The sequence below is a fragment of the Phocoena sinus genome, chromosome 20 (assembly GCF_008692025.1).
Source record: "Phocoena sinus isolate mPhoSin1 chromosome 20, mPhoSin1.pri, whole genome shotgun sequence".
NCBI lineage: Eukaryota > Metazoa > Chordata > Mammalia > Artiodactyla > Phocoenidae > Phocoena > Phocoena sinus.
Genome location: NC_045782.1, coordinates 33,392,646 through 33,406,785, shown reverse-complemented (window position 1 = coordinate 33,406,785; position 14,140 = coordinate 33,392,646). Strand labels below are relative to the sequence as shown.

At 42.6% G+C, this 14,140-nt stretch overlaps 1 protein-coding gene across 1 annotated transcript; it reads right to left on the bottom strand.

Annotated features, from left to right (window-relative positions):
• Window positions 1-5,775: 5,775 nt before the first annotated feature.
• On the bottom strand, window positions 5,776-7,922 carry LOC116746168 (C-C motif chemokine 8-like). The gene is given in 5 exon segments (XM_032617470.1): window positions 5,776-6,084; window positions 6,490-6,607; window positions 7,424-7,490; window positions 7,492-7,599; window positions 7,914-7,922. Coding segments are annotated over 5 exon segments (408 nt in total). The 3' UTR covers window positions 5,776-5,978.
• Between the last annotated feature and the right edge of the window lie 6,218 nt (window positions 7,923-14,140).

Here is a 14,140-nt window from a genome sequence, read left to right as displayed (position 1 = left end):
ATAAAAAACCTAAAATAGTTAAGACAACTTTTAAAGAAGAACAAAGTTGTAGGACTTACACTCCCAGATGTTAACAGTTTTTAGAAAGCAATAGTCATTATGACATGGTGCCATTGTTCCAAGAATGGATGATATGCCAAGGGAACAGATTAAAGAGTGCAGAAGTAGAACCATACATATGTTGATGTTGGATATAACCTAAGTTTGCACTGTGGAGTAGTTAAGAAAAAGAACTCTTTTGAATAACTGATGCTGAATCAATTGGATATTTATATGGAAAAATAAAATCTTGATCGCTAACTTTCAGCGTACCCGAAAATCAAGTTAAGGTGGATTGTAGTTCTAAATGTGAGCAACAAAAAATAACGCTTTTTGAAGATAATGTAAAAGAATAACTTTGTGATGTCTGGTTAAAAAAAGTTTTCTTTAACAGAAAACAAAAGCACTAACCATAAAGGAACATATTGATAAATGGACTATTTTAAAATTAGGAAGCTGTATTTCCTGTTAAGAAGGTCAACAAGACGGGGGTTCCCCATCCTAGCCTCTCCCCATCCACATACACAATGCAAAGCCTAAAACTAACTCTAGCCACTGAGGTCTCTTTGCCATTCCCCAATCCCTCTGGACTTGTCCTTATTTGAGGCCTTTGCTCTAAGTATCCCCCTCCTTGGATGCTCTTAACCCCACCTCTCTCTGGTAAATCAGCAAAGGCCTATCTTGGGCCAACTATCCTCTGGCCTCTGCCCAGTGATACTCATTAGTGCATGATGAGGAAGTCCTGATGGGGGTGCTGAGTCTCTTTTACCACCATAATGGCACCCTCAACAGTGCCAGCATTGCACCAAGCACACAGTGGCACTCAGTAGGCGATGCTGAGTTGAAATACATTTCTCTCCCAAGAGATATACACAGAGAAGTTCCAACTCAATGGGGTTAAAAACTAGGTTCTGATCTACTTACTCACTGAAGAGTGAGACAGAAATTTCTCTTAGGCCAATTAATTGCATTTGAACCTGTTGCCCAAGAACAATTCAGCACATGTGTACAGCACCCTGATCCTGTATCTCTCTAGTTACCTCCATCTTGGTCTTTGTAAGCCCTTCCATGGAAATCAATCAATCAATCAAATCAAATCAAATCAGTAAGCTGTATCATCAAAAGGCAAAACAGGAGTGAAAAATAAAATAACAGATTATGAGAAGATATTTCAGTTCACATGTCTGTCAAAAGATTCCTATTCAGAATATAGAAAATACTTCTACAAATTCATAATACAAAGACAGGCAATCTAAAAATAGACAAGATCCAAATCTAAACCATCTACAAATGGGCAAAGGATATGAAGTGGACCTTCATAAAAGAAGATATCTAATAAACATTTAAATAAACATTTAAATTTAAACCATAAGTATGTGGAATTATACACATAATCATCATGGCTAACTTAAAAAGAATGACAGTACCAAGTGTTGAAATACCAAATATGGAATAACTCAAACTCTCATACATTGCTGGTAGGAGTGAGTGTAAACTGGTGACATAACTCTGGAAAATATTTAGCCATATCTGGAAAGGTGTTTGGTGGTTGAGCATATGCTTAATATATGCATGTCCTATCATCCATGTGTGTATATCTATCTATCTACTTATCTATCTATCTATCTCTATCAATCTATCTATCCATCTATCTATCCATCTATCTTTATCTATCTGTCTATCTATCTATCTATATGTACTATCTACGTGTAATGGTAGATACAGGTAGATAGTACAGGTAGATAGTACAGGTTCACACTGATACCTCCAATTGCAGTCCAACACCACAGGGTTTTTCTAGCTTCCAACATTCCATATTTTTCTATGGAAGCTTCTCCAACAGTAAGGGAGATGGCTTCCATTATCTTCAATACATTTACTTATTTGCTAAATCCTTCTTTAGGTCACCATTCTCCTAGCTACGTGGCTAACTCAGTCCTCATCCGGTTGACCCGGACTTGTGGGCTGACCTCTTGAACCCAGTTCTACCAAACATGCTGGTTGAGTCCACAGTCTTGGCCCCAGCCCTGGTCCCAAAGAACATACTGGGTGAGTCCCTGATCTTGACCCCAGCCCCAGCCTTGGTAAACACACCAAACAAATGCCCAGCTAAATCCCTGGCCCTGAGCCAGCGAACTTGCCTGTTGAAATCCAGGCATTGGCTGGGAGAAGGAGAACAAATATTGACTGCATAAAACAATGAATCAATAAGGCAGAGCCTGAGATGAGAACTTCTCTCATACATAGCTCCTTTGGGAAGTGACCCCAGAGATCATGACTGAGAGGCAGCCGAGTGAGACGGAAAAGGAGGAGGAACGAACAGAAGCATGCAGAATCAAGGTCGGTATAGGGCGATGGGGATAGCTTCTCCTGAACTGGCTGACATGCCTGCAGAATGGCTCTCAGAATCAGCCGCCGGAAGGAAGGGTGGCAGAAGCATTTAAACATCTGCCTTCCACCCTGCATTGGTGGAAAGTTGTCACCCAGAGTGTTCACTGCCCCGCACTTGTGAGCCTCAGGCAAATGTGCAGGCTGAGCCAACCCCTGACCTGAGATGACACCCAAGGAGGAGCCTGTGTGCAGAAAGCAAGAAGTGAGGAGACACAGAGCAGTTGCTGAGAGAGTGAAATGAGTCCAAGCCCGCAGCAAGCTCCCTGCCCGAGCCCAGGGTGAATCAGAGGAGAGCCCTAGAGGATGCTTGTCAGCTTCAAGTGACCTCACCAGTTCTTTGCCCCCAGTTGACAAGGGAATGAATTGTGCTCACAGATATGAACCCATTCGTGGAAGGATGTGTTTTTCTTTTTCTAAAAAAAGTTTTAATTTATATTGGGGTATAGCCAATTAACAATATTGTGATAATTTCAGGGGCACAGCAAAGCGACTCAGCCATACAGATACATGTAACCATTCTCCCCAAGCTCCCCTGCCATCCAGGCTGCCACATAACATTGAGCAGAGTTCCCTGTGCTATACAGTAGGTCCTTGTTGGTTATCCATTTTAAATGTAGCAGTGTGTACATGTCAGTCCCAAACTCCCTAACTATCCTTTCCACCCCATCCTTCCCTCTGGTAACCATAAGTTCATTCTCTAAGGTCTGTGAGTCTGTTTCTATTTTGTAAATACGTTCATTTGTATCATTTCTTTTTAGATTCCGCATACAAGGCATATCATACGATATTTCTCTTTCTCTGCCTAACTTACTTCACTCAGTATGACAATCTCTAGATCTATCCATGTTGCTGCAAATGGCATTGTTTCATTCTTTTTAGTGGCTGAGTAATATTCCATTGTATACATGTACCACATCTTCTTTATCCATTCCTTTGTCGATGCACATTTAGGTCGCTTCCGTGTCTTGGCTTGTAAACAGTGCTGGGGTGCATGTATCCTTTCAGACAACGTTTTTCTCTGGATATACGCCCAGGAGTGGGATTGCAAGGTCATATGCTAGCTCTATTTTTATGGGGATTTTCAAAACATTAATATCCAAGTTAAGGCACATAAACATCAACAACTTAAATAAGATGACATATCACTTAACACATTTATGTTTAATGTCATTAATAAAGTTCATTGTGATTTGAAATACAACGACATAATCCCAGAGTGCCTCTGGGTAATGCTCGGGGAAAACAAATGGATTGTGTCTTGTGCTGTGGCCTGGTGCCAGTTTAGGGTGAGTCTCTTGCCTTTGGAATTTAGGATTTGTGTCTAGGTGGTTCATGAAACCCTGGGCCCAGATCTCCAGAGGGAGCTTGACCTTGAGACTGTGGAAGAGAGTGGTTAGAACTGGATGGAGCCTACTGTGGTTGGAAAGCACTCCTTTTGCCCAGCTGACATTTAGGTGCCTTATTTAGATGCCTGGGGTTTAGGTGTGCTACCTTGGACTTCAATGGAAAGCTCATCTTCAGACAGGTTATATACCTGACTTGCAGGTGTTTGCCATTAGGCTGGGCTCCTGGCTGGCTCAGTGGTTTTAATTCTAGGCACTTTCTTCCTGGCCCTAGCCAACAGATGTGGCCAAGGTCCCAGGAGACATGGCTCGTAGAGCAGGAGAGAGTTTATGAGGTTGTCTGCCAGATCCTCTCACTTCCTGCCTGTGACACAGAACAACTTCCACTTTTGTATGGGGCATCTTATTGCCAGAGAGAGAAATTGACTTGCTGTAAGTGACTCAGAGAGTCAAGGTCAGTTCTGGGATCAGAGCCCAGAAACATTGCCTTGCTATGTTTCCATGTTTGTACTGGAATCATGGTATTTCTCCAACCAATGACAGCCCCCCTGGACTTGGGTCAGCAGGACAATAATCTTCTTTCCCTTAATGAGGGGTCTGGTCTTTCTGCCTTGGTACTGTGGGTCTCATGTCTGAAAAAGGAGCCAGCTATGCTCATGAAGTACAAGAGAATCTTGACCTTAAGGGGCTATTAAGGAAAGGAGATTCCATGCCTTCAAATGGATTTTGCAAATTCTTGAGATTGGGGGCTGAGGGTATAGTGACAGAGATGAATTCATTCTGTGTCTCAAGGGTGCAAGCCCTGTAGATATTGGTTTGCAAGATTATAAGAGTCAATTATTGGTCTTGGTCAATTATGTGTCTTGGTCAATTATTCTCAACCTTCTACAACATTTAACCTATCACTCTTTCTGGCCCATTCTTCCTCACTTCATCTCCACTCCCACCCTGTACCATTTATGTCCCCATCATTTCCCCTGCACCATGGCAGCAGCCTGCTCTCAGGCCTCTATCTCTAACACTCCATCCTGTACTCAGATACTAGGTTATTCTTCCTGATGCTCGCCTCTGAATGCGATATTATCCTTCTCTCCTATTTCAAAATTTTCGGTGCATCTCTATTACCTGCTGACTTCCCAATCTGAAATTCAAGAGCCCCTACAACCTGGCTCCAACCTGCGTTTCTAAAACTCTGACTCCTCTTTCTTCCCAGAGCTTGATTCCTTCCTCTGGCCCCCTCCCCTCATCTCCCTCCTGTATCAGTTCTGAAGAATCCTTTCATTTCCCATCATATTCCAATCTCTCAAGACTGGTCCTGTTGAAGGCTCATCTCCAGTAAAGAACCTTAAGTGGACCTCTAAGTTATAGACATCTAGTTTCCTGTTAGACTCAGTTTCATTTCTGGGACATTACTCTGGGTTTGAGAATTAATTAGATGGAGAAAACCTGGGGCTATGGAGAAAAGTTTTCAGACTCTTGCAAGAGATCAAGAGAGAGACCAGGCAAAGGTAAGTGTGGAGAGAAAAGCAATAGGACTCTAGATTCTATTAAATAAGGGCAGGTGATTTAGGGACTGGAGCCACAGGGCTGGAACAGTCTGGTCTGGTCCTTCTAGGTTCTCCGTAATCCTCAGCTGAGTCCAAAAGACTCAATTTAGAGGATGATCCTCACACCCCCAATTGTCACTCACTACTGCCATTTTCTCCCTTCCTGCCAAATGTTACCCCATGAAAAATAAGACCAAGTAGTTTAAAATTATATAGATTTTTTTCTTTGAAAACACCATAGTCATTTAATAACATTAATTTCCTTCACAATACTACATAGCACACATCGACTTCCAGGAGCACTGATTTCCTAAGAATCCAAAGGTGTTTCACTCTGATGATCAGTGGAAGGACCTCAGGATACTACAGGCAGGTAGGAGGGAGAACAGTGCCATCTTACCATGAGCTTAATTGAGCTCGCAAAGGAAAACTCATCACCAGATGTTGTGTTTTTACATTCATTAGGATTTATGGCAGATAAAGTTAAAACATCAATAACTTAAATAGAATTATTGTTTAAGAAACTATGTGTTTTAAATTATTAAACAAAGAACCTCTTTTTGGACATTATAATAAAATAATACAGCTGGGGAAGGGTTGGGGGAAATAAATAAGATTTTCCAGGGCTCTGACTGTCTCTCAGTCCAGGTACGAAGGTTCAAGCCTTCAGGGCTTGGGGCTTTCGATCCAGGAGCTTTATGGAATTCTGGACCCACTTCTGCTTGGGGTCAGCACAGACCTCCTTGTCCGCTTTGGTCTTGAAGCTGTGGGGAAAAGAGGGCACAGTTAAATCAAGTGTCTTGAGGATTTTGCCCAGGAGCTTGGCCCGTTGTCCCCTGGACATGATTAGCCCTTGCTCCCTGTGTGAGGAGCCTGGATGGGGACAGGGAGAAGGGGAAAAGGGAGGAAGAGGCCTCTCTTCCAGAAAGGAAGTTCTGTTGTTACTGCTCCAGGGGAAGCCTTCCTTTAGCTCCTGGCTAAAGGAACTTGGATGATCTGACCAAGCTTCCAGAAGAGCCTGGAGTGAGTATGGATTCCTTCTCATGGGCTTCATTTGTCTATGGGGTAAAGGGTCCTTTGGATTAGATGGCATATTTATCTGACTCATTTGGAAGTATAGAACTCAGATAGAATGTTTGGCTGACGGTGCCCGGGCATGGTCCACTCACATCACAGCTTCCTGGGGACACCGGCTGTTGGTGATTCTTGTGTAGCTGTCCAGCTTCTTGAAGGGGATCTTCTTACTGATCACAATAAAGCAGCAAGTGATTGGGATGGAAACTGAATCTGAAAAACATTTTGCAAAGCATCAGAGAGTTATAATGTATTGTCAGCCTGCATTTGTAAGAGAAGAAGGAGAAGGTAGAAGACAAAGCAAATACACAAGTTCTAACTAAGACCTACCATTCCCTAGTTCAGAGCTTTAGTCCAGATCCCATAGATAAAATGTTATCTGTGAGTCAATTTCCTCTGCTGAACTATGGGGCCCCTCATTGTTGACTGCAGATGGCGAAATCTTGAGTAACAAGATTAATCCTTGTAGCGTGATTCGGAGGGTCTACAGATCCAAAACCTCTGACCCTGGGAAGATAAGTTCTAAGACCTTGCTTCCCAGCTATTTGTCCCCATGGGCTTAGAGCCAACCTAAGTCACATGCTGAGATGCCTCTGGGTCCTTTTCCTCCTTACACAGCCACCCTTCTGGGAGCTACCCTGGACTGTAAGCCAACATTTGAAACCTCCAGCAAGAGTTTCTTCCTCTCTACTACTGCCCGAAATGTCCTTCCTATCCACAATGAGAAATGGTTCTTCCTTCTGTGCCACATCTCCAAACAAGGTAAGGATTGTTGAGATAGCAGCTGCATTTAATGTCCCAAAGCTGGTGTCGAGAAAGATCGTGGAGCCTGGCTCCAGTGGCCTGGGCTTCTAGTTCTGGTTCTGCCTCTGACCAGTTGTGACATGCCAGCTCTTCTTAATTCCCCTCTGGATTTCATTCTCTCCATCTTTTTAATGTAGGCTATGCAGCAAGCATGGGATGACTCATGCCAGGTATTAGTACCTGGGGTAGTTAAAATGTTAAGGCTTAAGAAGAGAGGAGGCTTACCTGGCTGAGCCAGCACCTGGGTGCTGAAGACAGCTGCTGTGAGCAGCAGACACAGAAGTGCTGCAGAGAACCTTCATACCGGAGGGTGAGCACGGGAGCTTCAGCCTGAGAGCTGGAGGTTTCTGAGTTGGTCTCAGCTTCTCTGCAACTCTGGCTCCTCTGGCTGATCTGCCTGCCTTTTATAGGGAGCAGAGCACACGGGCAGGGTCATGTCTAAGGAAGGATAAACTAGGCCCCTAAATGTGATGAGTAGGTACCAGATCCTGGTGGTGATTTCCAAACACTGAGAAAAGGAAGTCGTGCAGCTTCCATCATTTGTTTAGATGGTGGGGCAGTGGTGGAAGGGTATGTGGTTATGCCCAGTAAAGTGTAGGAAGTGACCTTATTGGTCTATGAAGGGCTCTGATTTCTTTGAAATAGAACATGATCTGTTGGAAAGGAAGAGTAGAAGCTGAGTTCCTAACAGAGCGAAGAGAACCAAGTGCCTGACCCTCCCCATGTCCCGGGAGGTCTGGGACGGGGCCCTAAGGCTTTGCCTGGTCTCTTTATCAGATTCGTGTCCCTGCCATCCTAAATCAGTCAGGCTCCTTTAGAACCTCATACAGGTAGCTTGATAGAGCCTTAGCAGAATGATAGAATCCAGGAATCTTCAAGTCTTAATGCCCTGGAATGTTCTGTTGTGGAGCCTAAGAACTGGGTGGCAAATACCGATCTTTTAGGGTGGTGATTTCCAAATATTTTATCTAGACACTAAAGTTTCTTTCCAAGTGAAATGATATGCGGAAGCCCAATATATCATACAGATTCAGGTAGAATGGGTCTGTTTGAAAAGGGTCTTTTGCTTTTGGTGTCAAATCTTTTGCCCATTTAAAAAAATTTTTTTTTCTTACAGTTGACTTTAAGAAGTTCTTTGTATATTTTGTATTCAAGTCCTTTACCAGATATGTGCATTGCAAATATTTTCTCCACAGGCTGTAGCTTATATTCTTAACAATGGCTTTCATAGAGCAGAAGTTATAAATTTTAATAAAGTCCAATTTATCATTTTTTTCTTTCATAGATGTTGCTTTTGGTATTATAGCTAAAATCTCATCATCAAACCCAAGTTTGCATATCACCTTTTCAATGAATATTTCCAGATTTTCCACAAATCATTCAATATTCTCCAATAATCTTGAATGTTAAAGACTCCACAGGAGTCCATATATAAAGGCATCATAATTAATTGAAGAATTTCAGTTGGGAATTATATAATTTCCATTTTTTCACAATCATAATAATTATGAGAAAACTGATGTAATATTATCATTAATGTCTCCATTCAATTCCATAGCTAAGGGATTAATCAATCAAAATGTGTGGATAGAGATACACCAGAAATACATCTACACGTGGAACAACTCCTACAGAACACCTACTGAACGCTGGCAGAAGACCTCAGACCTCCCAAAAGGCAAGAAACCCCCCACGTACCTGGGTAGGGCAAAAGAAAAAACAGAGACAAAAGAATAGGGACGGGACCTGCACGAGTGGGAGGGAGCTGTGAAGGAGGAAAGGTCTCCACACACTTGGAAGCCCTTTCGCGGGCAGAGACTGCGGGTGGCACAGGGGGAAAGCTTCGGAGCGGAGGAGAGCACAGCAACGGGGATGCAGAGGGCAAAGCAGAGAGATTCCCGCACAGAGGATCGGTGCCCACCGGCACTCACCAGGCCGAGAGGCTTGTCTGCTCACGCCGGGGCGGGCGGGGCAGGGAGTTGAGGCTCGGGCTTCGATTGGAGCACAGGGAGAGGACTGGGGTTGGCGGCGTGAACACAGCCTGAAGGGGTTAGTGCACCACGGCTAGCCTGGAGGGAGTCCTGGGAAAAGTCTGCACCTGCCGAAGAGGCAAGAGACTTTTTATTCCCTCTTTGTTTCCTGGTGAGCGAGGAGAGGGTATTAAGAGCGCTGCTTAAAGGAGCTCCGGAGACGGGCGCGAGTCGCGGCTAAAAGCGCGGACCCCAGAGACAGACATGAGACGCTAAGGCTGCTGCTGCCGCCACCAAGAAGCCTGTGAGCGAGCACAGGTCACTCTCCACACCCCCCTTCCGGGGAGCCTGTGCAGCCTGCCACTGCCAGGGTCCCGGGATCCAGGGACAACTTCCCCGGAGAACGCTGGGCGCGCCTCAGGCTGGTGCAACGACACGCCGGCCTCTGCTGTCGCAGGCTCCCCCCGCACTCCGTGCCCCTCCCTCCCCCGCGGCCTGAGTGAGCCAGAGCCCCCAATCAGCGGCTCCTTTAATCCCATCCTGTCTCAGCGAAGAACAGACGCCCTCCGGCGACCTACACGCACAGGCGGGGCCAAATCCAAAGCTGAGCCCCTGGAGCTGTGCGAGCAAAGAAGAGAAAGGGAAATCTCTCCCAGCAGCCTCAGAAGCAGTGGATTAAAGCTCCACAATCAACTTGATGTACCTGCACCTGTGGAATACATGAATAGACAACGAATCTTCCCAAATTGAGGAGGTGGACTTTGAGAGGTAGATTTATGATTTTTTCCCCTTTTCCTCTTTTTGTGAGTGTGTATGTGTATGCTTCTGTGTGAGATTTTGTCTGTATAGCTTTGCTTCCACCATTTGTCCGAGGGTTCTATCCGTCCGTTTTTTTAAAAAAATTTTTTCTTAATAATTACTTTTATTTTAATAACAATTTTATTTTACTTTATCTTCGTTCTTTCTTTCCTTCCTTCCCTCCTTTAGACAACGAATAATCCCAAATTGAGGAGGTGAACTTTGAGAGCAAAATTTATGATTTTTTTCCCCTTTTCCTCTTTTTGTGAGTGTGTATGTGTATGCTTCTGTGTGAGATTTTGTCTGTATAGCTTCACTTCCACCATTTGTCCCAGGGTTCTAGCCATCCGTTGTTTTGTTTTTTTCCTCTTAATAATTATCTTTTTATTTTAATAACTTTATTATATTTTATCTTACTTTATTTTATTTTACTTTATCTTCTTTCTTATTTTCCTTCCTTCCCTCCTTCCTTCCTCCCTTCCTTCCTCCCTCCCTCCCTCCCTCCCTCCCTCCTTTCTTTCTTTCTTTCTACTTCTACTAATTCTTTCTTTCTACTTTTTCTCCCTTTTCTTCTGAGCCGTGTGGATGAAAGGCTCTTGGTGCTGTAGCCAGGAGTTAGTGCTGTGCCTCTGAGGTGGGAGAGCCAACTTCGGGACACTGATCCACAAGAGACCTCCCAGCTGCACAAACGGCGAAAATCTCCCAGAGATCGCCATCTCAACACCAGCACCCAGCTTCACTCAACGACCAGCAAGCTACAGTGCTGGACATCCTATGCCAAACAACTAGCAAGACAGGATCACAACCCTACCCATTATCAGAGAGGCTGCCCAAAATCATAATAAGTCGACAGACACCCCAAAACACACCACCAGACGTGGACCTGCCCACCAGAAAGAAAAGATCCAGCCTCATCTACCAGAACACAGGCACTAGTCCCCTCCACCAGGAAGCCTACAAAACCCACTGAACCAACCTTAGCCACTGGGGACAGACACCAAAAACAACGGGAACTACGAACCTGCAGCCTGCAAAAAGGAGACCCCAAACACAGTAAGATAAGCAAAATGAGAAGACAGAAAAACACACAGCAGATGAAGGAGCAAGATAAAAACCCACCAGACCTAACAAATGAAGAGGAAATAGGCAGTCTACCTGAAAAATAATTCAGAATAATGATAGTAAAGATGATCCAAAATCTTGGAAATAGAATAGACAAAATGCAAGAAACATTTAACAAGGACCTAGAAGAACTAAAGATGAAACAAACAATGATGAACAACACAATAAATGAAATGAAAAATACTCTAGATGGGATCAATAGCAGAATAACTGAGGCAGAAGAATGGATAAGTGACCTGGAAGATAAAATAGTGGAAATAACTACTGCAGAGCAGAATAAAGAAAAAAGAACTGAGGACACTCTCAGAGACCTCTGGGACAACATTAAGCACATGAACATTCAAATTATAGGGGTTCCAGAAGAAGAAGAGAAAAAGAAAGGGACTGAGAAAATATTTGAAGAGATTATAGTTGAAAACTTCCCTAATATGGGAAAGGAAATAGTTAATCAAGTCCAGGAAGCACAGAGAGTTCCATACAGGATAAATCCAAGGAGAAATAGGCCAAGACACATATTAATCAAACTGTCAAAAATTAAATACAAAGAAAACATATTAAAAGCAGCAAGGGAAAAACAACAAATAACACACAAGGGAATCCCCATAAGGTTAACAGCTGATCTTTCAGCAGAAACTCTGCAAGCCAGAAGGGACTGGCAGGACATATTGAAAGTGATGAAGGAGAAAAACCTGCAACCAGGATTACTCTACCCAGCTACGATCTCATTCAGATTTGATGGAGAAATTAAAACCTTTACAGACAAGCAAAAGCTGAGAGAGTTCAGCACCACCAAACCAGCTTTACAACAAATGCTAAAGGAACTTCTCTAGGCAAGAAACACAAGAGAAGGAAAAGACCTACAATAACGAAACCAAAACAATTAAGAAAATGGGAATAGGAACATACATATCAATAATTACCTTAAATGTAAATGGACTAAATGCTCCCACCAAAAGACACAGATTGGCTGAATGTATACAAAAACAAGACCCATATATTTGCTGTCTACAAGAGACCCACTTCAGACCTAGAGACACATACAGACTGAAAGTAAGGGGATGGAAAAAGATATTTCATGCAAATGGAAACCAAAAGAAAGCTGGAGTAGCAATTCTCCTATCAGACAAAATAGACTTTAAAATAAAGACTATTAGAAGAGACAAAGAAGGACACTACATAATGATCAAGGGATTGATCCAAGAAGAAGATATAACATTTGTAAATCTTTATGCATCCAACATAGGAGCACCTCAATACATAAGGCAAATACTAACAGCCATAAAAGGGAAAATCGACAGTAACACATTCATAGTAGTGTTCACCAATGGACAGATCATCCAAAATGAAAATAAATAAGGAAACATAAGCTTTAAATGATACATTAAACAAGATGGACTTAATTGATATTTATAGGACATTCCATCCAAAAACAACAGAATACACATTTTTCTCAAGTGCTCATGGAACATTCTCCAGGATGGATCATATCTTGGGTCACAAATCAAGCCTTGGTAAATTTAAGAAAATTGAAATTGTATCAAGTATCTTTTCCGACCACAATGCTATGAGACTAGATAGCAATTACAGGAAAAGATCTGTAAAAAATACAAACACATGGAGGCTAAACAATACACTACTTAATAACGAAGTGATCACTGAAGAAATCAAAGAAGAAATTAAAAAATACCTAGAAACAAATGACAATGGAGACACGACGATGCAAAATCTATGGGATGCAGCAAAAGCAGTTCTAAGAGGGAAGTTTATAGCAATACAATCCTACGTCAAGAAACAGGAAACATCTCGAATAAACAACCTAACCTTGCACCTAAAACGATTAGAGAAAGAAGAACAAAAAAACCCCAAAGTTAGCAGAAGGAAAGAAATCATAAAAATCAGATCAGAAATAAATGAAAAAGAAATGAAGGAAACGATAACAAACATCAATAAAACTAAAAGCTGGTTCTTTGAAAAGATAAACAAAATTGATAAACCATTAGCGAGACTCATCAAGAAAATAAGGGAGAAGACTCAAATCAGTAGAATTAGAAATGAAAAAGGAGAAGTAAGAATTGACACTGCAGAAATACAAAAGATCATGAGAGATTACTACAAGTAACTCTATGCCAATAAAATGGACAACCTGGAAGAAATGAACAAATTCTTAGAAATGCACGACCTGCCAAGACTGAATCAGGAAGAAATAGAAAATATGAACGGACCAATCACAAGCACTGAAATTGAAACAGTGATTAAAAATCTTCCAACAGGGGCTTCCCTGGTGGGGCAGTGGTTGGGAGTCCGCCTGCCGATGCAGGGGACGCGGGTTTGTGCCCCAGTCCGGGAGGATCCCACATGCCACGGAGCGGCTGGGCCCGTAAAAAAAAAAAAAAAAAAAAAATCTTCCAACAAACAAAAGCCCAGGACCAGATGGGTTCACAGGCGAATTCTATCAAACATGTAGAGAAGAGCTAACACCTATCCTTCTCAAACTCTTCCAAAATATAGCAGAGGGAGGAACACTCCCAAACTCATTCTACAAGGCCACCATCACCCTGATACCAAAACCAGACAAGGATGTCACAAAGAAAGAAAACTACAGGCCAATATCACTGATGAACATAGATGCAAAAATCCTCAACAAAATACTAGCAAACAGAATCCAACAGCACATTAAAAGGATCATACACCATGATCAAGTGGGGTTTATTTCAGGAATGCAAGGATTCTTCAATATACGCAAGTCAATCAATGTGATACACCATATTAACAAATTGAAGGAGAAAAACCATATAATCATCTCAATAGATGAAGAGAAAGTTTTTGACAAAATTCAACACCGATTTATGATAAAAACCCTGCAGAAAGTAGGCATAGAGGGAACTTTCCTCAACATAATAAAGGCCATATATGACAAACCCACAGCCAACATCGTCCTCAATGGTGAAACACTGAAAGCATTTCCACTAAGATCAGGAACAAGACAAGGTTGCCCACTCTCACCACTCTTATTCAACATAGTTTTGGAAGTTTTAGCCACAGCAATCAGAGA